The 27,959-nt window shown below is 37.5% G+C and overlaps 1 protein-coding gene across 2 annotated transcripts in view; it reads left to right on the top strand.

Annotated features, from left to right (window-relative positions):
* The first annotated feature begins 5,169 nt into the window (after nucleotides 1–5,169).
* Nucleotides 5,170–27,959, top strand: part of CASD1 (CAS1 domain containing 1) — a 28,817-nt gene continuing 6,027 nt past the window's right edge. Inside the window, exons 1-14 of one of the 2 annotated variants that reach the window (XM_041466528.1) lie at nucleotides 5,170–5,482; nucleotides 10,596–10,692; nucleotides 11,363–11,483; nucleotides 13,023–13,067; nucleotides 15,169–15,231; nucleotides 16,423–16,467; nucleotides 19,157–19,280; nucleotides 21,110–21,324; nucleotides 22,149–22,574; nucleotides 22,980–23,069; nucleotides 23,691–23,810; nucleotides 24,739–24,895; nucleotides 26,390–26,469; nucleotides 27,353–27,454. In XM_041466528.1, the coding sequence (XP_041322462.1) occupies nucleotides 5,350–5,482; nucleotides 10,596–10,692; nucleotides 11,363–11,483; nucleotides 13,023–13,067; nucleotides 15,169–15,231; nucleotides 16,423–16,467; nucleotides 19,157–19,280; nucleotides 21,110–21,324; nucleotides 22,149–22,574; nucleotides 22,980–23,069; nucleotides 23,691–23,810; nucleotides 24,739–24,895; nucleotides 26,390–26,469; nucleotides 27,353–27,454 (1,818 nt within the window). In that variant the 5' untranslated portion in view covers nucleotides 5,170–5,349. The remainder of the gene's footprint in view (nucleotides 5,483–10,595; nucleotides 10,693–11,362; nucleotides 11,484–13,022; nucleotides 13,068–15,168; nucleotides 15,232–16,422; nucleotides 16,468–19,156; nucleotides 19,281–21,109; nucleotides 21,325–22,148; nucleotides 22,575–22,979; nucleotides 23,070–23,690; nucleotides 23,811–24,738; nucleotides 24,896–26,389; nucleotides 26,470–27,352; nucleotides 27,455–27,959) is intronic. The other variant, XM_041466527.1, reaches the window with a different exon arrangement.

The following is a 27,959-nucleotide window of genomic DNA, read 5'->3' on the forward strand; positions in this document are numbered from 1 at the left end:
CACAGCAAAGCTTGCACTGTGGCTGTATAGGCTTCCAAAAGCTGCCCTATAAATATAAAGAGTTCTGACTTTTAAGAAGGCACAACTGGAGCACAAGGGAGAACCATGAAAAATGAAACAATATGAAAAAAATTGTTCAAGTTGCAATTTGAAAGCAACAGTAACTGCCATTTTTCCTCAACCAGGAGTCAAGAAAAGAGAGGGGGGGAAATAGAAAAAACTTACACCTGCATACCAAAAAACTCATCAAAACCAAACACTCTTAACCCATTAAAAGTAATGGATGTGATAGATTCAAAACTTTGAGGATAAAAATGCAAGCAGCTGAAAGAAAAATATTTTGTATTAGCTGGGTCCCAGCTCCTTTCTCAGGACTGTGTAGCTGCACTGCAATGACATCCCATGATGCAGAAAGGTGCAGCCCCTTGACTATCCTTAATTAAAGGGGACAGATGAATTAAATATTTGCTATCTGCCCATTTCCCTTCCCTGTCTTCATCTGATCCATCTTTGTTTCAGACCCACAGAAGCCTGAAATGAAAACACTATTAAGCCTCATGTTATAGAACAGCAGATGTATTTATCTCTTAGTGATAAAGCTAAATATGGCCTTTGTACATGTGATTTCATAATTACTTCACTTAATATCAGTCTGATTTTAGTACAGACTATCGAGAAAACGATTTTATAACTATTACAAAATTAGAAATCTGTAAAAGCAGTAATTGCTAATAGAATTTCCAGGATCTTACAGGTTTGAGGGCATATTTGTTTCAGGATTTGGCTACAAATTCAGTACTCAGACTATACTGGTTGATTGAACAAGTTCATTGAGAAAAAGACTTCTTACACTTTGTACTCCCTTTTCATTAATGCAATCAAATACTTGCAATGGGTGGCTACCATGCATACACATGCCACATGGAAACTTGATTCTTAGAGGAAAATTGATTATCATTATGAGGCTAAAAACCCAGCAATTAAAATGTCTGATGCCATCATTTGGCAGGTACCCAAAAGCTGCCCCAGCAAAAGCTGTATAACTGAAAATGCTACACCACCCAGGAATCCATTGGAAACATAGCTTTGTTTCTGGAATTTCAATTTGACCAGAGCAATCTGGCAATGCTGCACTATTTAAATAAAGAAGTGATATGGTTTGGGGTATGGCAGATCCTACTAATTAATTAGTCAATACTTAACCTGTTAGTTAATGTAGGGAATATCCTAATTATATAACAAACAGAATGTTTCTTATGAACATGTGATCATTTCCCTTACGAAACTTCAAGATTAGAGGTAAGTGATAATTTTTTTTCTAGCTCTGGTGCTTACATTCCTTGCTATATAGACTCATGAAAAATTAATTATATTCTTATACACAGACTCAGAGGGGAAAATATCACATGAGAATGCCCTACTATTCCTCTGAGAATACTTAAATGTCAGCTCTCTGTTACATCTGACTTTATATTACAATTCATCTTCTTACATGCTCCCAGTCCTTGTGATTACATTGTGCCTTTGCCTGAGGACAGTAGCTCCAACTTGAGAAGCTACACATGGCTGTAATACTGAAAACAGGAAAAAAGGTCATCTCCTGCCAGCTCAGTTTATCAGCAAACTCGTATGTGCATGCCAGGTTTGACCCATGGCACAAAGCTCTCTTTCCATTTATCCTGACCCTGCCAAGCAAAGTCAGGAAGCATTGAAACAAGAATTACCTCATCTAAATTATACCTGTGTAAATGACATCTGTCCAATATAAATTTATTTTCTAAAATGAACAGAAAGTCACAATTCTTCATGGTAAGTCATTCACCTTATTCTAACTTACAAATAAATTACCACCTTACTTGCTCTCTCAATTGTGCAGAGCGAGGGTGATTAGTTTAAAAGAGATTGATTCTCTGTGAGTGAGTGGAATTAGGTGGGATGAACCCCTTCATTCCTGACTGTTATTAGATTGATTCATAGAGGAAATAGAGCAGCCAAAAACCACAGTAATGACAGCGTCAGTCATTAGTGACCATATAAAACACCACAGCCTCTTATGAAAATAATTAAACCAGTTAACCCAAGGCTATCCCTGCAGAAAAAACCCATATATTAAATTCTTCCAGAGGCATTTTACTTTCAATATTCATACACATTATCCCACATGCACAGCAGTGTCATATCTCCTCTGCCTCTCAAAGGAAACCATTTTCTCTTCTCTGGGTCTTCTCTCTGTGGCTGCTCTAAGTGTCCCCCTCCCACTGATGGCCCTTGATGCTTCCAGCAGAGCAAGCAGAAAGCCAATGGGAAGCTGTAGCATTTGCAAACCAAAAGCTGAGGTTTGACTGATCAGAAGGGCTAGCAGCCTTCTGCTCTACTTTCAGCACACTAAGTTGATCAGCAGACAGAAAATAAAGAAGGTACACAATTTACAAAGCTGCTTCTAGCTAATAATAGTTCATGTCTGGAGTTAGTTTTATAGGGTACTTTGCAATGCCTAATTAGCTTTTTCTATCAGGCCTTTTATATATAGTGGTTTTGGTGTGAATTACTTAGGTATATGTCATGATGCCAAATTCAATTAGCTTGTGAAAAACAAGGAAGAACCTGCTAGAAGTGAGACCACATGGCAAACCACTTCCTAATTCACAGCACTTCAGCCAAAAGCTTCTGACTGAAAGAAGGGGATCTCAGTTTTCAAACTCTTAAGCAATGTCTCCAAAGAAGAAAGCAAGCAAAAGCAGATGTCTTGCTTACACCCATACAAATATTTAATATACACAGGGGGATTATCTTAATTAAGAAACTCAACCTGAAACAATGCCAGCATGTATTTGTACAGTCCTAAAATAACACAGTTGAAATCCACACATGGATTTATGGAGTTTTCAGGAATTACTAAAGATCAGTGTTAGGTCTTCATGGCAAGTGAGGAATGTCCAGGGACTTCCAGCAGGCAGCAGATCTGAAAAAGCCCTCCAAAGGCTGCAGGACAGAATTACTATTTCAAAGGGTTGTAATTTTCTGAGATATATAGAAACAGAAGCATGGTTGTTTAGTTCCTGCTGCTCTTTTAGAGAAAGAAGATGATTTAGTTGAAGATCCCTGTAATTCTCCCCAGAGACAACTTAGTTGTGGGAACTTGAATTAATTTTTTGATTTTGAGAATAAAATAATAAATTAAATTTCCCTGCTTAATTTCCCACATTGTAGCCACTCTAACTGAGAAGTTGAGTCAGCACCCCCAGAGCTCTGGCAGAACCCCATGCTTTCTGCATCTACACTTATAGTTGCAGCAATAATTTGGCTAAGTTTTGAGGAGTTGCACTCATGATCATAAATGGACCTTGCAGACTTGCCACATAGCCCTCAAACTTGACATATTTACACTACAGAATGAGACTGGCTGAAGTAAATATGTTTTGGTTGGATGAAAAGTCTCACTTGTTTGTGAACAAATGTAATATAAACAGATGAAGAAGATATCTGTGGTCCTCAATGACTGCTGGAAAGATATATTTCATAAGATCATAAAGAACCATTAATGAGCAATAATGCAAAAAGGTACAAAATATTATAGCTAGAGAATAGACTTTTATGTCTAAAAGTGTTTAAGTTGCTTCTTAAAGTGTAAAATGCATATGAAATTAAGACAAAGAAACTGAAGCACTAACAGCAACATTTTAACAATTTAAACAAACTTTAACAATAAAGTTTGTTCAAAGTAAGAAGGTTTTGAAAATTCCTGGCTTTTTGAATGAGGCATGAGAAAAAAAATAATGCATCAATGAGAATTTTTTCATTTATGGAGTAAAAACATCCCTACTACAACCAGAAATGGGGGGTTGGTTTGTCTGAATTTTTGTTGTTGTCATTGTTTTAGTTAGGTTAGTTTTAGTTTGGTTTTGTTGGGGTTTTTCTGGAAAAACATAACCAAATAACTACCCATCTGTATACTTGGTATCATTTTTCTCTCTCTTTCCCTAAGAGAATAAACCTGAGCGCTTTAAAATAGTGAAATGTTTTTATTATTTAAAAAGAATACTGAAAAAGTGAATGAATCAACAGACAGACTTGAATAGAAAAGAAGTATAGTCTACACATGTTGGCAGATAGTAAAGACATTGGTTGGATAGAAATGGGACATACATTGAATACATATAGTAACATATAGTAACAGCACACATCAGAATACTCAGAACTCAAATTTTGTATGTACATAACATTATGTGGCTACACACTGTACAGATTTCCTAAGTTTTTGTTTATACGGTTTATATATGTTACTTTATTTTGTGGAAATATCTTTCCTGTGACAGCCTGTCCTGCTCCAGGCCTGCAGGGTTGGTGGCAGCTTCCCAGCCCACCACTGATGAGGGACTGGATTCGGAGCCCAGATTTCCTGCCCAACTCATAGCTGCTTGTGGAGGAGCAGAATTTCGCTTTTGTAAACCTTAGCAAGTTTGATTTCAGCAATCATTTCATGCATCTACCAAACCCAGGTAAATCTGTGGGGATCGGCCTCTTCTCCCAGGCAAATAGCCATAGGATGAGAGGATACAGTCTTAAGATGCACCACAGTAGGTTTAGCTTGAACACTGGGAAGAATTTCTTCAGGGAAAAGGTCATTATGGGCTGCCCGGGAGGTGGTGGAGTCACCATGCCTGGAGGTGTTTAAGAAAGACTGCGTGTCTTTCCTTAAACTCAGTGACATGGTCCAGTTGGCATGGTGGTGTTCGGTCACAGGCTGGACTCGATGATCCCAGAGGTCTTTTCCAACCTGATTCTGTGATTCTGTGAGTGTGTCAGCTTGCTTGTACAGTCACCCGGGTTCAGAGGGAGTAAGCGTCTCCCAGCCTGGAATGGCCATTTCTTTGTCAACAGAAGAGTGACAAGTGTTTAAAAATCGCATTATTTGGAACGAAGCTCTCGCTGTCCAGTGCCCGATACGGACCGTGTGCGGCACAGACCCTCGCCCAGCTCCTCAATCACGGAGCGCAGTCTCCAGGGGGTCTCCGCCTCGCCGCCCCCCCCCCCCTCAGCGGCGGGGCTCGGGCAGAGCGCGGTGGGATCCCGCTGAATCCACCGGGAGCCACCGCATCCTCAGGGCGCCGCGGGGCGGGGAGGCGAACACTGGGGCCGCCCGCTGGCGGCCGAGGGGAAGCGGCGGCACCTCGAGAGGGGCGCCGGCTCCGCCCCGTGGGCCGGGGGGCGTGGGGCTGCTTTCGGCCGCGGCGGCGGGGACGGCGGTGGCGGCAGCGGCGGGGTCCGCGTTGGCCGCCGGCGGGGACCCAGTGCTGCCCCGCCGCGCCCGCCCGCCCCATCGCACGCTGTTGTCATGGAGGAGCCAAGATGGCGGCGCTGGCCTACACCGGGGGCAAGCGGGAGATCAACTACTACTTCAGCGTGAGGAGCGCCAAGGCGCTGGCGCTGGGCGCCGTCCTGCTCCTCACCGCCTGCCACGCCGCCTCCCGCCGCTACCGAGGTGAGGGGGCGGCCGCGGGCGCTCCGCGGGGGACCGCGGCTGCCGGACAGGGGAGGCGGAGTCCCGGTGGAACCCCGGCGGAGCCCGGGAGCCGCGGCCGTGCAGGGAGGGCGGAGGGTCCCTCCGCCCGGGGCGGCCGAGGCGGTCTGGGCAGCGTGGCGCGGCGGGTCGCTGCCTGCCGAGGGACGCGACCCTGGGCGACAGCGGGGACCCGGCCCGCGGGGCCCTGCGGGCCCGGCCTGGGGGTCGCCGCAGGCCCCGCCGGTCGGGCGAGGCCCCGCGGAGTGAGGGGGGCGAGCGGGGCTGTGGCTGTGCGGTGTTTGCGCTGAGAGCTCGCCGCAGCTCCGGAGGCCCGGCCTGCGGCAGGTGAAGCTGCAGGGGGAGAGGGTGACTTCTTCCCTGTCACTTGTTTCTGTACGGCATGATTAATGGCCAGTTACCTGGCAATTAGTGGTTAAAGTCTTAATTGGTACGAGATCTGGTATATGTTGTTTCACTCTTTGAACCATCGCCTCAAACATAACGAAACCGGTGGATGAAGCGCAGTAAGGAGCTGTTTGGTTTCACGTGTTGTCGGTGCCTGTGGACAAGCTCTGGGCACCGGGCGAGCTTGTGTCCCTGTGGCCGTGACCGGCTGCGCACGGGCGCGCCTCGGTTACGGGGCGCCGGCAGCTCTGCTCCTTCCTCCTCGCTGGGCTGTTTTGGCCCTGAAGCAGAGAAAATTGGCACGATCCGTAAATGCAAATGCAGCCGCTGAAGGATATATTTACTTGTTTCTGTGTCACGCTGAGAAATGTGGTATGTTTTTGTGGGTAAATGAAAAAGTTGATCTGTAGGGAGGTGACCGCGGCTCTGTTTGTTGTAGCACAACTGGTGTCGTGTTCTAACACTTGGCTGCCAGCATTCATGGGAGACAGGGCTGAGCGAGGCAGTTCATTGTGGAAATGGAAAAAGGGGTAGGGATCTCTGTGTTTACAGTTCCCTAGATTCACCCTCTAGCTGGCATGTCGGTAAGTCTGATGAACTGACTAGTATTAAATTGGAAGATTTGGAAGCATTTACTGAATTCTAGAGTAGATCAAGCATGAGGTAATTGAACTTGCCTGTTGTGCAGGCACAAGTCACAAAACTAGACAGAAGCATGGTGGCAAATTTTTAAAGAGGGAAGACTAAGCAAATGGGGACTGACATATCAAGCAGGTTACAAGGAAAATAAAATATGCATAATTTCAGTATATTCTGTGAGAGTTGATGTGGGGGGGTGAGTCTTGGATTGCAAAATGGTGGTAATCTGCTGGCTCTTATTTAAATTGATATAGTCAGTACGAAGTTGTTACAAACCTTTAAAGTTTTTTCACCTAAGGCTTTTAGTTTCTTGAAGCAATTAAAGGGTAAAGAAAAGGTTTTCCCAGAAGTGTTTAAAAAGTAGGAGGACATGGAGTCATAGTGAAAACAGACTTACCAATTTGGGCTTCTATGAATGTAAAATGTTCAAAAGAGAAGTTTAGAAAAGGAAGGTGGAAAAATTACAGCAGATGAATTTTTAGGATAGATAAAAGCAGAGTTTCTCTAATCAAAAAGATCATTCTGCAGACCTGCAGTGATATCAAACCATTGAAATTCAGCAAATGCCATAGTACTTTTGACAAGTAGTGAAAAAAACAGAGGTTTTCACTGATAGTGCACAGCTAAAGCTCACTGGCACCTCACTCATTCTCAGTGGTGTTCTCATTCTTAGTAGTGGTATGATGGAACTTGGAAAGTTCTGTCATAAGTGGAAAAGAGCAGCATAAATGACAGAAGAATAAAACAGCTTCTCTCTGACAAATAATAAAATAAAATTCTGTAGCCTGGACAGAAACCTAGAAACTTCTTAATGTTCTCAAATGTCAGGAATTATTGCGGGAAGTGAATTGATTTTTACTGTGCCATCACACAAAAAGTATCAACTGACAAATGAAATTAGGTAATACATTTTAAATGATCACAAGAAAGCACTTTCTTTTACACATAAGACATTTTACACCAAGATTTTTATACCAAAATATTCCAAAAAGGGTTATTATGATTTCCCAAGGGTTTTTGAGGTAGGGCTGCAAGCAGGTTCAAAGTAGCCAGGCTGTGAAAGCCAGGCTGTGTCACGTAAGTGATTGCTGTGTTTGTTGTGCTTTTACACTTCCCCTTTTGTCTGATTGTCATTACACAGAGAGGTTTTAGCTAATTTTGGCCACAGCCATGCCAGTACATATTATAGATTGGAGCAGCCCAGCGTACTTCCAGTTAAACTTGCTGTATAAAATTTACTTGTATGGAAAAATGCTGAACTGGGGATGTGGAAGGTCAGATTTATGTTCAGGAAGACTGTTGTATTTAGGGGTCACCTACATTTTTTCACAAAAGAATGTGAAAAAAGAGAAGGTACAGGCTGTCTTTAATTTGTGAAGAGTTAAGTGGGTTGAATGTTTACATACTATCCAGTGAAGTTAATGCTTTGAGGTTTTCAGCTGTTATATTTCAAAGGTACAGTTTCCTGTTAGTTTTCCTAAACTGTTTTGGAAATAACAATTTATTTAAAATTTTGCATTCTTAAAATCAACAGTAGTAGACTCTGTTTAAAACTACATTTTTTACTTTGAGTAATAGAGAGCAATTGAATTTCCAGCTCTTTGAGAGTATGTATTTTAGAGAAAGCTTTGTGAAACAGTCTGCTCTGGTGCTGAATGAAGACTTTGAGATTTCACAATTTCAATTGAATAATAATGATTTTGAGGAATGATAAATTAGAATAATGAACATAAAAAAATTCAGAAAAATTTTATACTTTGTATAACTATAATGTTGTGTATCTAAGTGAGCATAAAACAATGTGTTGGAAGGATAATTTACACAAAGAAAGAATTTTAAAAGAATGGTCTGTGTTTTATGTGTACATTGGCACTTGAAATTCTTTTTCTTGGGTTTTGGGTTGGTTTTTTTGGTTGAGTTTTTTTTGTTTGGTTGTTTTTTATTTTAAGATCTCATTGATAGTTAAGAAGAAGTTGTAGTGTATTAAAATGAGCATAGTTTTTAGCTGCTATTTCACCTGCTAAATCCAGAGTTGAGTTTTCTGGAGGCACTGTCTGGTTTGTAACCTCCTCTTTACTGCTGTTTCGGTTTTGTTTTATTCCCCTACCTCATCTTCTCCCCTTATTTTCTACAATTATGTTTAAAGGAGGATATCAAACTTCAGTAATAGCCTGAATGAATTTCAGGAGCTTTCTAATGTTGCTCAGGGCAGTAGTGTGGTAATCAGTACCTGAAGTTGGGAAAGAAGGCATAACCCCTTGACATGCAATATTGTCTCTATGTTTGAAATGTATAAAATGTGTGATGTTTGGAATATTACTTCAGTGAGTGTACTGTGGGCTGAAGGATTGATCTATTCAGGGGCAGTTATTGGGGTGGGAATGCCATGGAGTAGAGAGGTGCCGATCTTGACTTATATATAAAGACATCCTCTATTCTTGAAACTTTGGTTGAGAAAGAAGGGATAGCGGTCTACAAATCATGATAGACTTAAGTCCAAACTGCCTTGTCCCATTGAAGAACCAGGGAGTGCCCCAAGTAAATCTAGTAGAAACCATATTTCAAATAAAGGCAGATAATTCTTCAAGCATCAGCTCTGGATATAGAAAACTCTAGAAGGACTCTGTGGGTGCGAAGGACATGCAGTTGAAGACTGCATGTCCTTTTCACTAAATCCTTGGAATGAACATAGTTGGGAGAATATTAGGCAAGAATATAATGTTTATTTGCCCTCTCCTTATTTATCTCCGAGCATCTGCTTTTTGCCCCTGTTGAAGATGGAATACTGGGCTAGACTGGTCTGACCATGAATAACTGTCCTGATTTTCTTTCACATCTTTCTCAGCAAGTTAATGGATGTCAGAGGCAGTCTGATTAGTGGTGGATATTCTTTTACAAAGTTCACTCTTGCATCACTTCAATACATCTCCTAGTTGTCATTATCTGAAAAGTGGAGGACTTCATATCAGTAATAACTCTAAACCACCTCATTATCAAACTTATGTTGCTTTTGATTAGTTGGGGTTTTTTTTTTTTATTATTCCTGACAGTATCATTTTTTATGCAACTTGCTTGACATTATAGTTTGCATGAGTTTTCAAGTTTGAGAATCAGAGAAAATTGTGTTGCTCGTAAACCAAGGTATGAGTTGAGCTTAATGAAGTGAAGGTTTCAGAGAAAGTGTTAGGTATGGGCAGTGGTACATTGTTTCTGCCCAAGCTACAAGAAGTCCCTACCACTTCATTCACAACCTGTTTGTCAGTGCTCAGAAATGCCAAGTATGACAAAAATGTTGGAGAGCAACTTCTCTTGCAATGAATGAGTTCAGTTGTGTTCAGTTATAAAGCAGCAGAATCTGACATGGAGTTGGGAAGATAACAGTCACTGATTTCATAACTGAGATATCTGAAATTTAACATGACCTGGAACATCAGCGCCTGTAAAGTGATTAATCTTAATTAGCAATCTACAGCTTATTGATTGGAAGAGATAAGTGCAGTTCAGATTGATCAGCAAATTGATGTGTAAATGTTTGGATTTTTTTTGGGTTTTTTTGTGTATTAACCCATATCACCTGTTCTAAGGTGACCACATGACCATGACCATATGTCTTGCAAACCTTGTAATGAATTTTGTGTTCTATACAAGATGCTGTGTATGGTGATTCTGTGTAGAAGATTACTTTATTCAACAGTTGTATTCTTTAATTTTATATTAGTGTATTTGGGATAGTAGATAGCAGAATGGATTGGCATCTCTTAAAGGAAATGACATTCTAAGTCACAGCATCTTTCTGACAACAGAAGTGGGATCACTAACATTTTGTGGCTAGGGGTTGGATTTACAGAGCAGTATTGTATAATGAGTGAGAAGGCAACTTGCAGAAACTTGTGCAAGATGTATTTACAATCAGTTAAATTTGTTTGCTGCTGTTGATTATTTCAATTTCTGTTTTTCAAATGTTGTCATATTATTTTTTATAATGGCAACAGGGCTATGTTTTACATTTTATGTGTCTGAATTCTAATCTTAATATAACATTTCAAAGGTGGTGATACATGTGAGTATCTTCTGTCCAGTGGGAGATTTCTTGGAGAAAAAGTATGGCAACCTCACAGTTGTATGATGCATAAGTATAAAAATAGGTAAGGAAACTCATGTCTTCTGTTCATCTGTAAATAAGCAAGATTGTTGTTTGACTGCAGCTGTAGTAATTGCTGTAATTGTAGGAATAACATAATCCATTGTTCACTTTATATCTGATTCTCTAGGCTTTCAAAAATGTACATTTATGAGAAAGAAGTCTTTCCCAAGTACTTTATCTGTGTCTACGGTGTTTACCATAGTTGTATTTCTGTATAAAAATAAAAATAAGTATTGGTGATGGAGATACTGGCACAAGTTATGGAGAGCCACATGAGGCTGCATATATCACTCTCAGATTGCTGACTTTATGTGTCAAATTGCAAGTAAAAATATCCCAAATAAAATTGCCTATCACTTTTTTCACTTCCTAGTAAGAGAACTCTTTTTTTTTTTTAGAGTTATGCTGTATATTACCATTTTGAAACAACTGTATTTGTAGCACACATAATAGGAAAACCTGCTTTTTTGTTTGCCTAATCACATTAGCAGGAGAGTTCATTTTTAATTCTATTCAAATTGCAATAAATTGTTTATTAATTCAGCATGTTAAAAAAAATTATCATGCCTTAGAGCTGGATGTAATGTTTAGAATTATCTATATAGCTCTGTAGATTTTGAGAATACTTCTAAGATACATATTTTCTGTAATGTTGCTGTTTTGTTTTACAGTGAAGCAAAAAATTGCCTCATAGACAAACATGTTGTGTTTATAGGAGATTCTAGAATTCGACAGCTGTTCTATTCATTCATAAAACTGATAAATCCTCAAGTCAAAGAAGAGGGAATTAAGGTGAGATAGCTTGTTTTGGTGATTGATTTTTTGTTTATTTCTTCCCAATTTACCTCATAACTCTTGTCTGAACTTCAAAAAATCAAATTATACTGTTTGCTGGTCTCACCATATTAAAGGAGAAGCACAGAAAGGTCTTTTGAAGAAGAACAAGATTAGACCAAAATAATTATTTGGGTACAAGTGATAGGCAATGAGATAATTGCGAATCTGAGAAGAGAACTGGAAGCTCAAGAGAAAGCTTGCAGCAGCCTGGGAATAAATTAATGAAGCTGACTTGTCCCATAGCAATTTATGCTTCGTATTTGGTTTCTTGATGAGAAAATGATTGCTCCTTTGTGTGTTTTTAAATAGTAGTAATTCATGCCTTCTAATTTGTCATTTAAAATGTCAGTTAAATTGCTGATCTAATCTGTTCATAAAAGTCCTTGGGGCAATGACAGATTTCCAGGTCTAACTTGAAGCTGAAACTAAAAATATCTTCAGGTCTTACCTTCTTTTTGATCACTGATGAAGAGCTGTCTGAATTTTATAACATTAAGTTTGTAAACTGCAGCCAGGTGAAGGAGGAAGAAAGGATTTAGGTGTATTTGCTGAACAAAATGCTGATTTCTTTTGCTCTGTGATACTTCTTGGGCACATATCTTCATAGATTTATGTACATACGTTATAGAAAAGACACCTTTCAACAGTACATAAGATTTGTCAATTATTTAGTAATTCTGTCACTTAGAAGTACAAGGTGGCAGCTTGTCCAGCATGCAGCATGCAATCACTTGTCAAAACAAGATGTCTGATTGATCCAAGAACTCTGGTTTTCTTAGTCAATTGGTTAGGTCTCTCTTGCTGCCCAAAAGTAATGGTGAGATAATAGAGTGCTGTAATTGATTTTGAGTTGAGAGTATTTTTTGTCAAGTGTTATTGAAATCAAGATCTCAGTTTGAAGAAGAGAAGTACACTTGCTCTTAGGGATCAGTACCAAAATTAATACTGTAATTTATAATTTTAAAGGAGTATTGTGAATGCATATCTGACTCATTCCTTTCTGATTTACAGTTTTCACTCAGAAAATTTAATAATGCATTATAGATTTTATTTCTGCCTGAGACTATTTTCTTTTATTCTTTAATTAAAACTGTGTTGGTTGTCTTGTGTAAAGGAGATGGGCAGATGAAAAGGAAGGCTGGAAAAAGGCAGTGTAAGAAAAGAAAGAGGAAAAGTCATAAGTTTTTCTTATGTTGGGAAGCTAAATTTAGAAAAACATTTGATACCTTTGTAACAGAGTGAGCAGAAAGCATTTCAGACTTTGTTGGCTAGATTGCTTCCAGGAAAAAGAACGGTTTATTTTAGTGGCTTGTTTTATCAAGAAAGCAACATAAATATTTTATGTGAGTACACTGACAAGTTTATACAAGAAAAATCCTTTCCACTGAAGATACATATTGTGTGAGAGCAAGTTAGCATAGGTATGTAAATATTTTGTTTTCATTCTGAAAGTTTTTCTTACTTTGTTTTCTTTGTTTTGGGGTTTTTTGACAGCATGGAAATATCCCATTTGAAGATAAATCTGCTTCAATTAAAGTGGTAAGTTTTTATGTAGTGTTAAATTGCAAACCATAATCATGTTATTATTTCATACAATATAATTGAAAATGCTGTCAGAGCTGAGAAGTTAAAAGAAGGTTAAGACCATCAACATTCTTTATAAATATTTCACAGATGTTTCACAGTGCATCTTAACATACTGTATTTTAAGAGAATTTGGCATGGAGTACTTGTATTGTGGTTTAGTTTTGGGCATGAGCTCTGGTACTATGTATAATTTATGTCAGATCTTACAATTTGGCCTTTCCAAGCATACCTTTTGCCAGGAAGTCTACTCTTTTTGTGCTGTAAAAATATATATCTGGGTCTCCTTGGATTGGTAATTGTAATTGCCATTGAGTTTTCTATGCTATCCCAACAAGTATTCCTTCCACTGTTTTTGCATGGAGAAATAAGCACAGTGTTGATTATAATGTGGCTATTTAAAGAAAGAAAACAGAGTACTTGGGGCTAGTTTTTCTGAAGGGCTCTGTTCTCCTCTGCCCTGGCAATGGAGATGCTGTCGTCAATAACTTTCTTTGCTTCACATGACAGTCATCAGCAGTGCTGGCATTGTGCTAGTCATGTATTTATTTATGCCCTGAAGAAAACTCATTCTCTATTCACCAAAACCAAACAAGCAGTGTGTTTGCTGAGTTGTCTGAATGTGGGTTTTCAGTACTTGTTTGTGTACATGGTTAAGATTTAGGGTACAGAATAACATTTTAGGGTGGTAAGCCCATGGCAATTTAAGCATGTGCTGACCTACTCTGTTGGCGTTCACAGCATGTTTCTGTGTTTGTGCTGTAGCTAGCACTGGTAAGCTGTGGAATGGGTTGTTTCAGGAGTCAATTCAGCCAAAAAGTCACTTTGTAGGATTCCTTTCCAATCAAGTCCATCATGGGGTTATCTGAATGCTGGAAAAGATGGGATAGAACACAAGGCAGGAGGAAGGGGCTGATGCAGTGTGATTTGCGTTGGGCTAGCCTGTCAGGGTCACATCTTCAAAACTCCTTAACCACAAAGATTTGAGGTGGCACGTCTGGGCTTTTGGGAGATGTCTGATAATTAATATATTTCCAGTCTGCTGCTTCCTTGTTTTGATGCTCTTCATCATTATTGGCATAGTAGCTGAATTTCCATATTTAGACTGGCTGTGACCCAGTAATCCCAATGTGGAAAATACTTGCCCATCAAAAGAGAAAATTACTGGGAACAAGTAGAGAGTTTAATTTTGCCCTTTCTAGTCATCACAGTAACTCTTCTGTCCTTCAGCCACTGTAGAGGACTGCATGATTGTTCACAGGTTCCACAGCCAAATAATGACTTGAGAGTACTCAAGGGAACTACCAAAATGTAACAATCCAGAGGAGTGGAAGATAGAGATTTCCTCTCTGCTGATAGTGTTTCAGCATTCTGTTACAAAGTTTCCTCACAATAGTTTCTGCATGTGTGGTCCCTGCCATTTCCCTTCAACATGTATTTTTAGGCTATTCAGTAGTGCTGTCCTGAGGAGTAACTAAATGCTAGGAAGTCATGGCTTTCCCTGGGAGGCATAAAAGCACTAGTCTAGACTGTCCTTCTAGATGAAAGCTGGGCACTGCTCCTGGTATCTAAAAGAATTGTTAGGTTTTGATTTTGTTTGAAAATTACGATTTCATGCTATCAATTTTAAGCTTTGGAACAAAGAAAATCTGCTGGTAAGGATGTGGAAAACTAAGTTCTAATAAGTTATAAATGTGACCTTATGTGGATTTATCCCTGATTTCAGTAGAAACTCAAGGACATCTCATTTAACAGACATTAAAAAAATATCTTCTTGGTGAAATTCTGACTCCTGAACTACAAATAAAAATTTGGTTTTTATGAGGAAAAAGTTTTGTGGATTTGTTGGCTTCTTCTCTTTTTTTTCTTTGCTTTCTGTTTTCCATGCTGGAGTAAGATATCAGGCTTTTCATGCTAATTATAAGGAAATCACACTCTGAGTAAAATGTTTTTCCTTTAGAATTGAATTGATGGCAATTAGTTTGGTTTTTTGCACTTTTTGGTTTTAGTCTACTGATTGTCTTAAGCTTGCAGAATAACTGCCTTTTTTTTACAGGATTTTCTGTGGTATCCAGAAGTTAATGGCTCTATGAGGCAACGTATCAAATCTTGGACTGAGGTTTGTATTAAGAGATCTATAATTTCACTTCAGAGTGGTGAAGGGGGGATGTTTACTGGTGTATATGTTTCTGGGTATCTCCTGGTCTTCCAAGGATGGTATCACTTGGACCTTAAAAACCCCTAAGCAAACTAGAAAAACCCTACTTCACAGGAACAAGTTAATTAATACTATTAAGAGCTAAAAGAATTTCAGTCTGGTTTGGCATTTTACTTCCTCTGTGGCTGCAATGACTCCACTTTAATGTGACCAAATATTTTGATCCATATGAGTCCATTTCAACTTGAGATATTTTATGATTCTATGATGTTATGTTTATATGTTAATTTGAGCATTTCAGAGTGAAGGGCAAAGATAATTTGCAAAGTCAAGAATTCTTTGATTTTATTTTTTTTCAATATCTCCCTCAATTAGCATGCTAATTATTTTATATGTTTCAATTATGCTGCAGGCTGCCATGTTGTTCTGTATGTAACTCTGATAAGTAATACATTTACAGATTGGCAGCTAATTTTTTCTTGTTTCTTCCTTTGTTGACCTTTCAATAGCCTGGAGTTACTTAGTAGTAGCTCGCAGTGATTATTTTGCTATTCTGTTGATCATTGTTGCACAAGACTTTCCATCAGGATAGCTGAAGTTATCATTTGGTTTTCTTTTTATGCGGTTACTACAAAAAATTGAGAGCTGCTGGTTTTCCTTGCTGTGCTGGCATAAAGTGGTACTGAGGTACTTAGGGCTGTTTGTTTTCTTGTGCTGTTTTGTTTGAGTACACTGGCCCTTGTCTTTGTCCTACACAGAACTGTCACAACCTCTGGGGTGACAATGGTCAATGCAGCAGCTCTAACAGATGTTTGACAATGCTGAGACTGAGACAAGTAGTTCAAAAGTGTGATCTATGGTTTATTTCACCTTAGGAGAAGATGTTTAAATATATTTTAAAGAGAGCTTGTGCTGCTAAATTGATCAGGATTATAGGTGCTTATTGATGCTTCAGGCTTCTGTAGATTATATTATATGAATTCTGTTATGTATCTTGCATATATCAGATGCATGTTCTCTGCAATATGTCTGCAATCTACTCTTTTGTAGCCATTAGCAGATAGGCCAGTGAGTCACAGTTAATGAAGATATGAGTCTTAATATAATTTAAGAATATTTTAAAACCAATTCCTTTCTTTGTTTGTTTCTTAGGGTTCTGTGGCAAAACCTCATATAATTGTAGTAGGAGCTGCCACGGTAAGTTATACATATATAGGGGATTTTAGTGAAGTAGGAAGTTCTTATAGGATAACTTTTAATGTTCTCAAGTTGGTTACATGATCAAGTTGTTAAACACAGATTAGAGTAACATATCTATTCTCAGTGAATTTGTTGTTACAAAAAGTAGTTTTAAAATACCAGGTATACTTTATTATACCTGTTTGATGTACAGTACTTGCTTTTTCTCAGCAATACTGGTTAATAAGCATTAATTTGCTTTAACCTAGCTAATAAAGTGGTTTTGGTTAAAAATAGATTTTTAATTTTAAAAGTTGAAGTATTTGCATACTAACTGAAGTGTATTTTTAATACACCTTTTTCGGTCACAAAATTCTACTTTTGAGCATGGCCCAATGTGGGATGGTCTCTTTCACCACACATAGTTCTTTAAAATATATATATATATATATATATATATATATAGGTAAAAATCATAAATTTACATGGATAGTTCAACAACTAAAGAGGTTGGAGTTCTGAATCTTGTTGCACTGGAAGATTCCACCACTGATATGCATTGCAGCATCACAGAAAACAGTGCTGACAAGTACCAGAAGAGGTGTCCTGACCCATCAGTTTGCCACCAGGCAGGATATTTCTACCTGTGTTGTACTTGGCAAGAGTCAATCAATTCTTTAAAACTTCCAGGGATGGAATTCAGCAGGCCCCCTTAATTAGTCTGTTCTAGTAACAAAGTCGAATCAAACAAACGCTCATCTCATTATTTGCACATTTAATGTCCCTTACTTCCAAATATTTCGGAATTGGAATTTGGAAAGAATTAGCTAATTTATTTTCATAGGAGCTGAAATGTAAAGGGGGGTAAATGTGTTGCATTTAAAACAAAATCCTTCAAAAGCAGTTTGTTTTACAGACAGTTGAGGCTCTACCAGTCTGGAAACTTGTGGGCATGCCCATCTAAGGATGAACTCTCTCAATTTTAAGAGGAGGTCGTGTGTGTATGTAGCCTTCCACACATTTCCTGAGGCGTCAAAAATTCTCCTTTTCTTTTAAGTGAACCCCTAAGTTCCCTTCCTCTTTAGGATCCACATAAATATTTGAGATTTAGGAATTGTACTAAGCCTAGAATATAATTTCTCAGTCTGAGACTGTATCATTTATTCCTAGGATGGGTATAGAAAATGCCATTATATATGAATAATGTTCTGGCAGGCAAAAGGTCAGGTTGCAGAACTGCAGGACACTTAGCTAAATAATTCCCTATACTCATATGTATATATTAGCCATAGCTTGTTGCCTTTTGTGGACAGCAGGAGATAGAAACTAACAATATGCAGGGGAGGCTCTGCTCTTTTTAATACTAGCATATTTATACAAAACATGTAATATTATATCTAGAGTTGAACAAAGATAAACAGTCTCTCTTTTAAGGGACTTCCAAAAACATAAAATCTTCAAAAATCAGACATATCAGCAACCTCACCATAGCTGACACTGGTGTGGTAACCTGCCACTAGATTAACCTGGTGTGTGCTCTTGGACTTCGTTGCATTTGAAATTTATCTATATCTTTAACTTAGCTCTTGGGTTGGTCATGCTACTTCAGCCTGGACATGTCTGTCTTAAGATGGCAACTGCATAACAGTTTATAAATAGTAGTCCTGTAAGCTGGAGGAGCTCCAGCTCATACAAAAGTCAGTTGCTTTCTTATTTTGGGAAGAGGAGCTTCTCTGAGAATATGACTACCATGCTCTGCTTCTTAATTCCTGACTTCCTGTTGTATGGAATATGCTGCTTTAACTGTCTGTTAAATACTGTTGGTGTTTCAAATTAAGTAATTAGCTGCTGGGAGAAACTCCTTCTTTTTTTCCAGTGTGAGTTCTCAGAGCAGTTGTACATTATTTGGTTTCATGAAGTATTAATTTATATTGAATGACATTTTCAGGAAGCGCAATAATTAGTGTACTTGTCTTACGATGAAATTTTTATCTGGCTATTTAGAGATAAATAGGGTTTGTTACATTTAGGCTAATTGTTATGGTTTTGCTTTTTTTAGTTTTTGACTAAGTCAGTAGAGATACCGTAACACTTTAAAAAAAAGCTGCCTCCATTTTTCATACAGTGTGGGAAATAATTTTCAAAAGTTAGGAGGAATTCTTGAGTGGCTATAGCATTCTCCCAGGGATTTCCTATAGAACATTAAACCAGAAATTAAAATGGCTCTTGTTTGGTTTTTGAGGGTTTTTTCCCCCTTTGTGGATATCTGCAAAACAGATGGAAATATTGGAACTTGATACCACCATCAAGTTTTGTTTGCATGCATCTCTTGCTGTAGTCAGTCTAGAGTGGAATTGATTGAACTGGCCAAGATTTTTTGATAACAAGAGTGGCTTTGTTACTTCATTGTTGGATAAAACCAGGAGACTTTGAATTAAAACATCTTGTGTAGTTTAATTTATGAAAAGTCAAACATACACATAAGTTGAATGTTAAATACTCTGTATTTGGATGATGAGATTGAATGTAATTATCTGTCTGGACAGCTGCTTGGTCCAGTAGAATTTTTTTAGCACTTTTGAATATAAAACTGAAGAAATCTAGCTGTATTGAAATAATGAAAAATAGCTACAAATGGAGCAAGGGAATCAATTAATTAAGGGTCCTCAGACACACTTATTCTGAATTTATTTCTTTTTTTCTCCAGTGGTCTATCAAGATTCACAATGGCAGCAACGAAGCTCTTGCACAATATAAAATCAATATCACTTCAATTGCACCTCTTTTGGAAAAATTAGCAATAAGTAGTGATGTTTACTGGGTCTTACAAGGTAAAGTAATGAACAGTAGGTAACAATTTTTAACCTCACTGTCTGTTGAATCATTATGTTGTGGGATATGGAAAACTTAATCCATACTGCTTACTTGCAGTTGGTTGGTTGAGCTTCAGTCTCTCCTTTCTTGCAGTTGTAACTAAGCTGATACCTAAATAGCTGCTACTACTGATAGAGATTTCAAAGCTCTAGCAGGAAAAAACTTTTGCCTTATGAACTCCTAATTCTTTGTTAGCTTACTCTCAGACTCAACATGCCAGGTCTGTTCTCCCTGTGCTGTGCTCCATACATACCTCCTGGGAGTCAAGAGCACAGGTGCACACAACAGCAGTATTCTTGTGGTTTTGTTGAACTGAATTTTCAGATTATATAAATAATAGAAGAGGTTGAACAAATGCATCCTCTTGTGTGTCTAGAATGGACACTCTTGAGAATATAGAGAATTTAAGTCCCTAGAATGAAACTTGTTTCTCTACACTGTGATGAGAAGTCATGGCTCACAATAAGTTAATGAGATTTTTATTATGGCACCAAACTTACATTGTTTTGCTTTTCTTCAATAAAACTAAAATATTACCCTGAAACTGAGCAATGAGCTCGTAGGTAGAAGGTTCTCTTGGTTTCTCTGCCACAGGACACACCATTTTAGATTGTCATCACCTTAGTTAGAAACATAGGCAGATTTTGAGCCCTGTTAGCAGTATACCCAGCTGTACCCTTACAGTGACATCCAAGTTCCTATCAAAGATGGTTCTACAGGTAAATCTGAATCAACAAATCAGTCTCCCATTCCTTTCAAAACCATGTTTATTTATACCAGAAGCAGTTACCTGTCAGACTTGTCCCACCATGGTACTGCGAGGGACCTAGTTCATTTACGTAATCTCTGAGCTCTTTAGCAGCCCAAGTGGGAGAAGAAGTGGTCTGTACAGGGTTGTCAAGATATTGGTTATCCAAATATAGGCATGAGGTACCTAAAGTAAATTAATCTGCATCTCACAGAGTGTGTCACAGCAGGAGCTTTTCACAGGAGCTTAAAGAACTCTGGGTGACCTTTTGATCTAGAACCCCATATCGCTTTCTTTTAAGCTTTACATAATTTCTGAATCCTGTAGGCAGTTATGTCGACCTTTTTTTCTGTAAAAGTGAGATTCTGCCATAAGTTAAACTGGAATCAACAGGAGCAAATGGAATATGTTTATGACCTATGAGAACTAAGGAGCTGTTTTTTGTTTGTTTGTTTTTTTCACAAAAGAAAAGAGGGTTTGAGAAAGTTTGGGGCTTGTTTTTTCATATGGATGGTTTTTTTGGTTTTTTTTTTTTTTTTTCATATGTCTATTCTGACTTCCCTTGGAGTCTTTTCTTGGGTGACTTCATTGCTGAGAGAAAGCTTAAGCAGCTCTGCACTTTAGCATTATCTGCTTTTCCTGGATTCAGAGACATTAAACAAGCATTCATGTCTGGACAGAGCTTTCTAACCTACAACTGCATATGCGTTAATAGGGAATGGTGATAAGAACATTTCATGATAAACAGCTGTGGTAACTGTAGCAGTCATTTATTCTGTACATTTTTTCTGCACAATTAAACAATTGTGACCTCTTAGATGAAAGTAGCCCATGCAACTTGAGCTAAGGAAACTCATTGATAAGTATAAAATTAATGTGTTTATTCTTTGTCCCTCATTTATTCCTTGCTGTACATTTTTTCTGCACAATTAAACAATTGTGACCTCTTAGATGAAAGTAGCCCATGCAACTTGAGCTAAGGAAACTCATTGATAAGTATAAAATTAATGTGTTTATTCTTTGTCCTTTGAAATTCAGATCCTGTTTATGAAGATATGCTGAGTGAAAGTCGGAAAATGATCACTAATGAGAAAATAGATGCTTATAATGAAGCAGCTGTTCGCATTCTGAACAGCAGCTCCCGAAATTCCAAAGCTAAAGTTAAAGTGTTCAGTGTATCAAAATTGATAGCACAAGAAACTATCATGAAGTCTGCAGATGGCCTGCATCTCCCTGAATCAAGCAGAGATACTGTAAGTGTTTTTGTCACTGGTCAACATTATAAATGTTAATAGTAAAACAAGATCTGAAGTGAATATTCTGAAACTGCAAGCAGTATGGATGTAATGAGGACTGCATTCATCGGGGAATTTTGTTCAGAAAATTCCAATGGGTGGTAGTGCAGTCAGTTTTATAGGCATTTTAAAAAACATAATAGCAGACACATTAGTGCGTAACTATTTTAAAATAGCTGTTAATCTACTAGATCTTTTAGATCCTGAGTGGAAACTCCATGCTTTCATGTGTATGAATGAGTTAGGATGGTAATGACTTGTAAAGCAGTGCTAAGAAGTAAGTCTTAAAATGCCCCCTATGTGTCCAGAAAATTTGGTTTGGTAAGGAGCATGAAGAAGCCAACGAACATACAGTATAGATCTCCCTGGTTGCATGGAGTGCCTCTGACTTTATTTCATCTCTTTTACTAACCAGTATGTATATGCATATACATATGAGCCTGCCCTTTTTGTGAAAGAGCTTACATTGCTCTGCCCCTTTAGAACCCAAGTTTATGAGCTATTTTTCATTTACAGACCTTCTACAGCCAGTAGAGACCCTCCTGTTCTAAGATTAGCCATTTAAAGTATTTTTTGTTTGGAAGAAGTGTTTTGACTTGGCTGTTGAATGCAACTGGGTATATGGTGGGACTGGAAGATTTTATTTTTGTAATAATGAGGAAGAACTGCATGTCTGATGTCAGCACATGATGCAGAAGAAAATTTATTTTGATGGAAATGTTATCTTTTTTATTATAAATTAAATACCAAAACTGCTTACATTTTTTTTTTTTTTTTTACAGAATGCAATGATTCTTATGAATGTCTACTGCAATAAAATAATGAAGCCCATTGATGGCTCCTGCTGCCAGCCTCAGCCTCCTCTCACTCTGATACAGAAGATAGCTTTCTGTTTCTTTACTTTGTCCATTTTTGGATATTTAATTATCACCTTAATTCATCGGAATAATTATCGGAAGAACAAATCATGCACTGATTTGGAAAGTGGAGAGGAGAAGAAACCTGCCATCAGCACACCTAACGTTTCTACTTTAGAGATGCTCTTACACTGCTTTTGCAAACTTGGTCTAATCATGACCTATTTTTATCTGTGTGACAGAGCAAATCTTTTCATGAAGGAAAATAAATTTTACACACATTCATCTTTCTTCATACCAATCGTCTATATCTTGGTTTTGGGGGTATTTTATACTGAAAATACCAAAGAGGTAATGATCACCTTGATATTCCGCTTAAAATGTTGTTTCCCAAGTTGTATGTAAAATAACCAATTTCTAAGTATTCAAGGTTAATTTTTCAAAGTCAGTATAACTGACCTGCACAAAATGCCATCTCAAGTAGTATAATGTCTGCATAGAATTAGATGCAAAGGCTGTTTGAAGCCATATGGATGTCACCACTTTAGTCATTCTCACTCTTTCAAATGGGGATTGATCAGAGCTCAGCTAAAAGAGAATTTAAATCATGTTAAATCTTTGCCCACTAGACAAGACTTTTACAGTTGAGACCCATTTACCCATATAGTGGTTTATTGTTTGAACTTTTTCTCCTCATTTTGTAGATGTTCCTTGTTCTTTTTGGAATAGCAACACTCTTGTTTTGTTTTGCATTAGACTAAAGTGTTAAATAGAGAACAGACTGATGAATGGAAGGGCTGGATGCAACTTGTTATTTTGATTTATCATATCTCTGGAGCAAGCACTGTAAGTGATTTGAATTTCTTTTTCTTTTAGGGGGAATGCAGTTTGGGTGTGTTATTTCAAAAGAAAGTGTAAATGGGCATTATAACTGAATAGATGAATGAATGAATAAATGATGCTGGTTTTTCTGTAGTTTTAAACATGGTATTAGCAGAGTTCATTTTTCTCTCTAATTGTAGATTTGACTGATAAAAACATTATATACATTACTTGACCAGTAAAAAAAGTGTTTCCTCTGTATAAAATATTACATTAATTTATTTTTAATTGCTAGCAACTTGAAACTGTTGAAGGTGAGCTTTCAAAGAGCCCTTCTTAAGTCTCTCATAACTAGTAATAGAATATGGCAAGTGTAGAGCAATAAATAGAAAAAATTGATTTTAACATCAAAGATTAGGACACTGAAAGAACTTCGTAAGAAACAGAGCAATGTACCACAGTACTTCTTCTCTTAAAAAATCTGATTTACTGCGATGCAGAAATAGAATAAAAGAGAGGGGCAAAAGGAAAGCCAAAAACATTTACATGGACATTTATAAATATATAAATATTTAAATAAATATTTTTTAATATTATAAAAATAAATAATTTTTAATATATATAAATATATATTTTTCTCAACAGTTTTTGCCTGTGTACATGCACATTCGAGTTCTGGTTGCTGCGTATCTGTTTCAAACAGGTTATGGGCACTTCTCATATTTTTGGCTAAAAGGGGACTTTGGTGTATACAGAGTGTGTCAGGTAAGAATATCTGCCTACTATTTTTATAAATAAATTTGTCAGATAGGAAAATATCCATAATATATCCATACCCTCTAAATAATGTGATATCAGATCACTTAACCAAGGTTTAAACAATAAAAATGGATGTTCTATGTAATCTGAGCTGTTTAATTGGTAGTGTTTATCTAATACAAACTTAAACCACATCAATGATACTTACAATGTAAAAAATGCAAGTATGTACACTCTTAAATTACAAGATAACTATTTTCTAATAAATAGCAATCCAGATTCAATTGCAGTAGCAATTTACAGTATATAGCAATATGTAAGTAATGAGCCAGGTGGGCTTCCAAAGACAGTGTATTGTATGTTTATTAATAAAGAAAAATGATTTTCACACCATAACAACACTGTACAACATACCTGGTTTTGTGGCTTTACTCCTAGGTTTTGCAGCATGTGCTGTAGTACTTTAATTTTTTTTTTTATACATTTCTTTTATTGCTGTTAAGTCTTACATTGTGCTGTTACTCAGGTCATTGTTCTTGTTAAACATACATTTACAGCCTGGTGATGACATTACCCTGAGCTAGTCTTAGTATCTTATGGGGGTGAAAAAAGAGAGACATTAACAGCATTCAGCAACTAGAGCACTTGGTCCCCAGCCTGGGAAATAATCAGATAGGGTTAATATTTTTTTCATTGCAATCTCTGCCCAGAACCACATAATCAGCCTGCAGTCTTACACTGCCTTGCTGATGTTCCCTGTGCTACTTCATCTGTGTTTCAATGTATAGGCATAGACATAGATATATAGGTATATATAGGTATAGGCATAGACATAGATATTTTTGTACAGTGCTAAAGGAACATGTCCTCATCTTTCTCAGTTTTGCCTCCCAGTTTACATATCCTCTGTTTTCTCTCCTCTGACACCCCCCAGGTTTTATTTCGTCTCAATTTCTTGGTTGTGGTACTGTGCATAGTGATGGACCGACCTTACCAATTCTACTATTTTGTGCCATTAGTCACTGTCTGGTTTATGGTCATTTATGCCACCTTAGCTGTGTGGCCTCAGATTGTCCAGAAGAAAGCAAATGGTAAGATTTCTTTTTTTCTTTCTGCTGTAGAACATGTATGTTATTACAATGATAATCATACAGAAATGGCATCGTTAGTAGATCTCAGTCTCTTTGTTAGTCAAAATATGCTAAACAGCTGCTCACAGAAATACAGTTTGTCATAGGTGAATTAGGTCCGTTGAAAAATATAACAGCTGATGACTAAACTCTGCCTCTGGTTACAGTCGGATTAGAATATTTTTTAATAGGTTTTGATCATCAGGAATGTGTTTTACAAGAATTGTAATTTTACTGGATGGAAATAAAACGATAGGTTGCACTGTCTGTGCTTGCTGGGGCTGGGGCAGTGTCTGTCGTGCGCTGGGGTGCAGTGTGAACAGGGAGTGTTTAGACTTTCTCATTCTGTGTTGCCAAAGTGTCTGTCCATCTTGAGCACCAATTCTGCCTTAGCTGGCCAAATAAGAACATGGGGCTTGCTATCCTAGTATCTTGGATTAAATGAGCTATTAGAAGTATGTCTTGTGGTACAAATATTTAAAATAGAAATTGAAGTTAAATCCCAGTTTGTGGTGCAGTTCATTAAAAAGCTGTAAAGCATGTGATAAATGCTTATTATTTAATTTACTTAAATTAGAACTAAAACTTTAAGAGCCTTAAATCCTCATTCCCTATTGATGGAGGAATATCCCCATTTCAAATATATACCAGGAATAGATGCTGCAAAAATACACTTAAGGAGTAGTTTTACAAGATCGCTCGAAAGCAAATATCTTCAATTTAATTTTTTTTTTCTACAAAGGCACTTCTCTTCCAGAAACAGAGAAATGACTCTTGTGTACTTCAGAGCAATAGTGTACTGTGAAACTAGAAAAATCTTTCAGTGATAACTTTCAGTTGTTTATGATCCTGTTTACAGCTGCCAATTTGTATGGTAGGAGAGGGCAATGATCTCTATTGCAATGCTGAGGTTTGGGTAGAGTTTAGTATCAGTTTACAGCTTTGAGGAGTAGTTTGTCAGGCTTGTTTCAAGAAGATACTTGTCCTTAATGACCTGCAGTTGAACTTTGGAGTAAAACTGGTGTCTCAAAGTTTAATAATATTTACTGGTTTCACATGACAAAAAGCAGGGATTTTTATGTATATATTTATTTACACCCACCTAGAATAGGGACTGCCTGTGCAGAGTGTTTGGGAAAGCAGTTTTAAAACAGTGTTTCTGTTTGAACACCTAAATTCTCTGCTTTATGTATTTTGTCCCAGTCTTAGACATGAGGCTTAGTTTAGGCTTAATAGCTTTTTAGTTGCTGTGAATGTTTATTTTAATGGCCTAAAGTAAAATTTAAATGTAGATAGTGATAAAATATTGCTGGAAATGTTTGAACATTTATTTATGAATGGATCTATTGCAAAGCATAGCTATGCTAAATAATTGGCAGTTATTACTTAATGTGTCCTGGGGTTTGGTATTGAAAAATTAATGACAGTATAATGATTAATTTATTTCTTCCTCAGGGAACTGCCTGTGGCACTTTGGTTTACTGCTGAAACTGATCTGCTTACTGACATGTATATATTTTCTGTCATATTCTCAGGTTTGTAAATCCTGGCTGTATTTATCCTTAATGACCTAAGAGTATATTATTACCTGTCTCTACTTTTTGATGTGCTCATAACTTGTGTATTTGCTGCAGTATCATAAATACAGAAGAAAAAATAAAAGATCCTTTTGATTTCTTCTCATATTTGAATTGGTTTGGGTGCTGGAAAAACCCACAACTGTGTGTCTTACTCATTGGTTTGTTATGTTTAACACATTTTCAATGTACTACTGTGAATGTAGTGAATACGAGGGCCTATGCTTTGGGTTTGGGGTGGGGTTTTTTATGTGCTTAGAGTTTCTGGGTTTTGCTAGCATATGGGGATGCATATGGTGATATGGTGATAATGGAGTTCTGTGTCTCTTCGAGACCTAGAGTTGGCTTTGATACCACATCAAAAGATTGGTTCTCAGGCTAAATTAGTGTCTCCCTGCATGCTGTAAGTACAGCTGGCAGAAGTCAGGGCAGAGTTTGTCTCTCCAGGATCTTACAGGGGAGTTGTGTGGTTTTAATCCCTCACTGGTTTTCAGCGTGTTGAACTGTAGTCTTGGAGTGCATATTCCTGATCACAGCCTGTTAGTGGTTAGTGGATCTCTCCCTATGAGGAGCAGTACAAAATGGAAGGTGTGCAAATACCCTAAAGGGAGGCAAAACTCAACTCAAACTCTCTCTCATGTGAAGAAGTTTTTGGGGTTTTTTGGGTTTGTTTTTTGTTTTTTGGGTTGGTTGGGTTTTTTTGTTTGTTAGTTTGTTTTTTGGTTTGTTTTTTTTTTTTTTTTAATGGGGGAGACTTCTGGGAAATCCATGTTATTGATTTAAATTTAGTAAATACAGTTGACATCAGTGTTAACACTTTTTCCATGTTTGTCTTTTACAGGGTGCATTTGAGAAGATATTTTCATTTTGGCCATTGTCCAAGTGTTTTGAACTGAATGGGAATGTTTATGAATGGTGGTTTAGGTGGAAGCTAGATCGCTACGTATGTAACATTTGCATAAATTTTTACTTGTCTTTTAAATGTATGTTTTCATTTGTGGGAAGAGGGATGGTTGTTTTCCTTCCCTCCAGAGAAAACATTAGTTTCCCCAGTGTTTAATAAAAGACAAAGCTGCACCCACTTTAGTACTGCAAATGTCTATCAAAGCCTTGCTTAAAAGATGGACGTTGATTTATTTGCTTCTAGATTTAAAAAAATGAAGTATCAAGTATCCTAGATCTGTCTTTTCTCAAAAATTTTACTGTGAAAATTTAACACTTGTACACTTAAGTCTGTTGAAAGACAGGGAAAATTACTGTGGTACCTTTCTTAATAATACTTTTTGGAAGTTGTATCAATTAAGGATATATTTCTTTTAATGTAACATATGAAACATTAAAATCAGGGTCTTGGTGCCCAAACCAGACCACTCTTGTACATATTTTTAAATTGTTTTCCAAGCACTGGGAAAGTGCTTTCCTTCCAGTTATTGACTCTGCAATGTGGG

Source organism: Pyrgilauda ruficollis, unplaced genomic scaffold (genome assembly GCF_017590135.1).
Source record: "Pyrgilauda ruficollis isolate IOZ18807 unplaced genomic scaffold, ASM1759013v1 scaffold2, whole genome shotgun sequence".
Classification (NCBI taxonomy): Eukaryota; Metazoa; Chordata; class Aves; order Passeriformes; family Passeridae; genus Pyrgilauda; species Pyrgilauda ruficollis.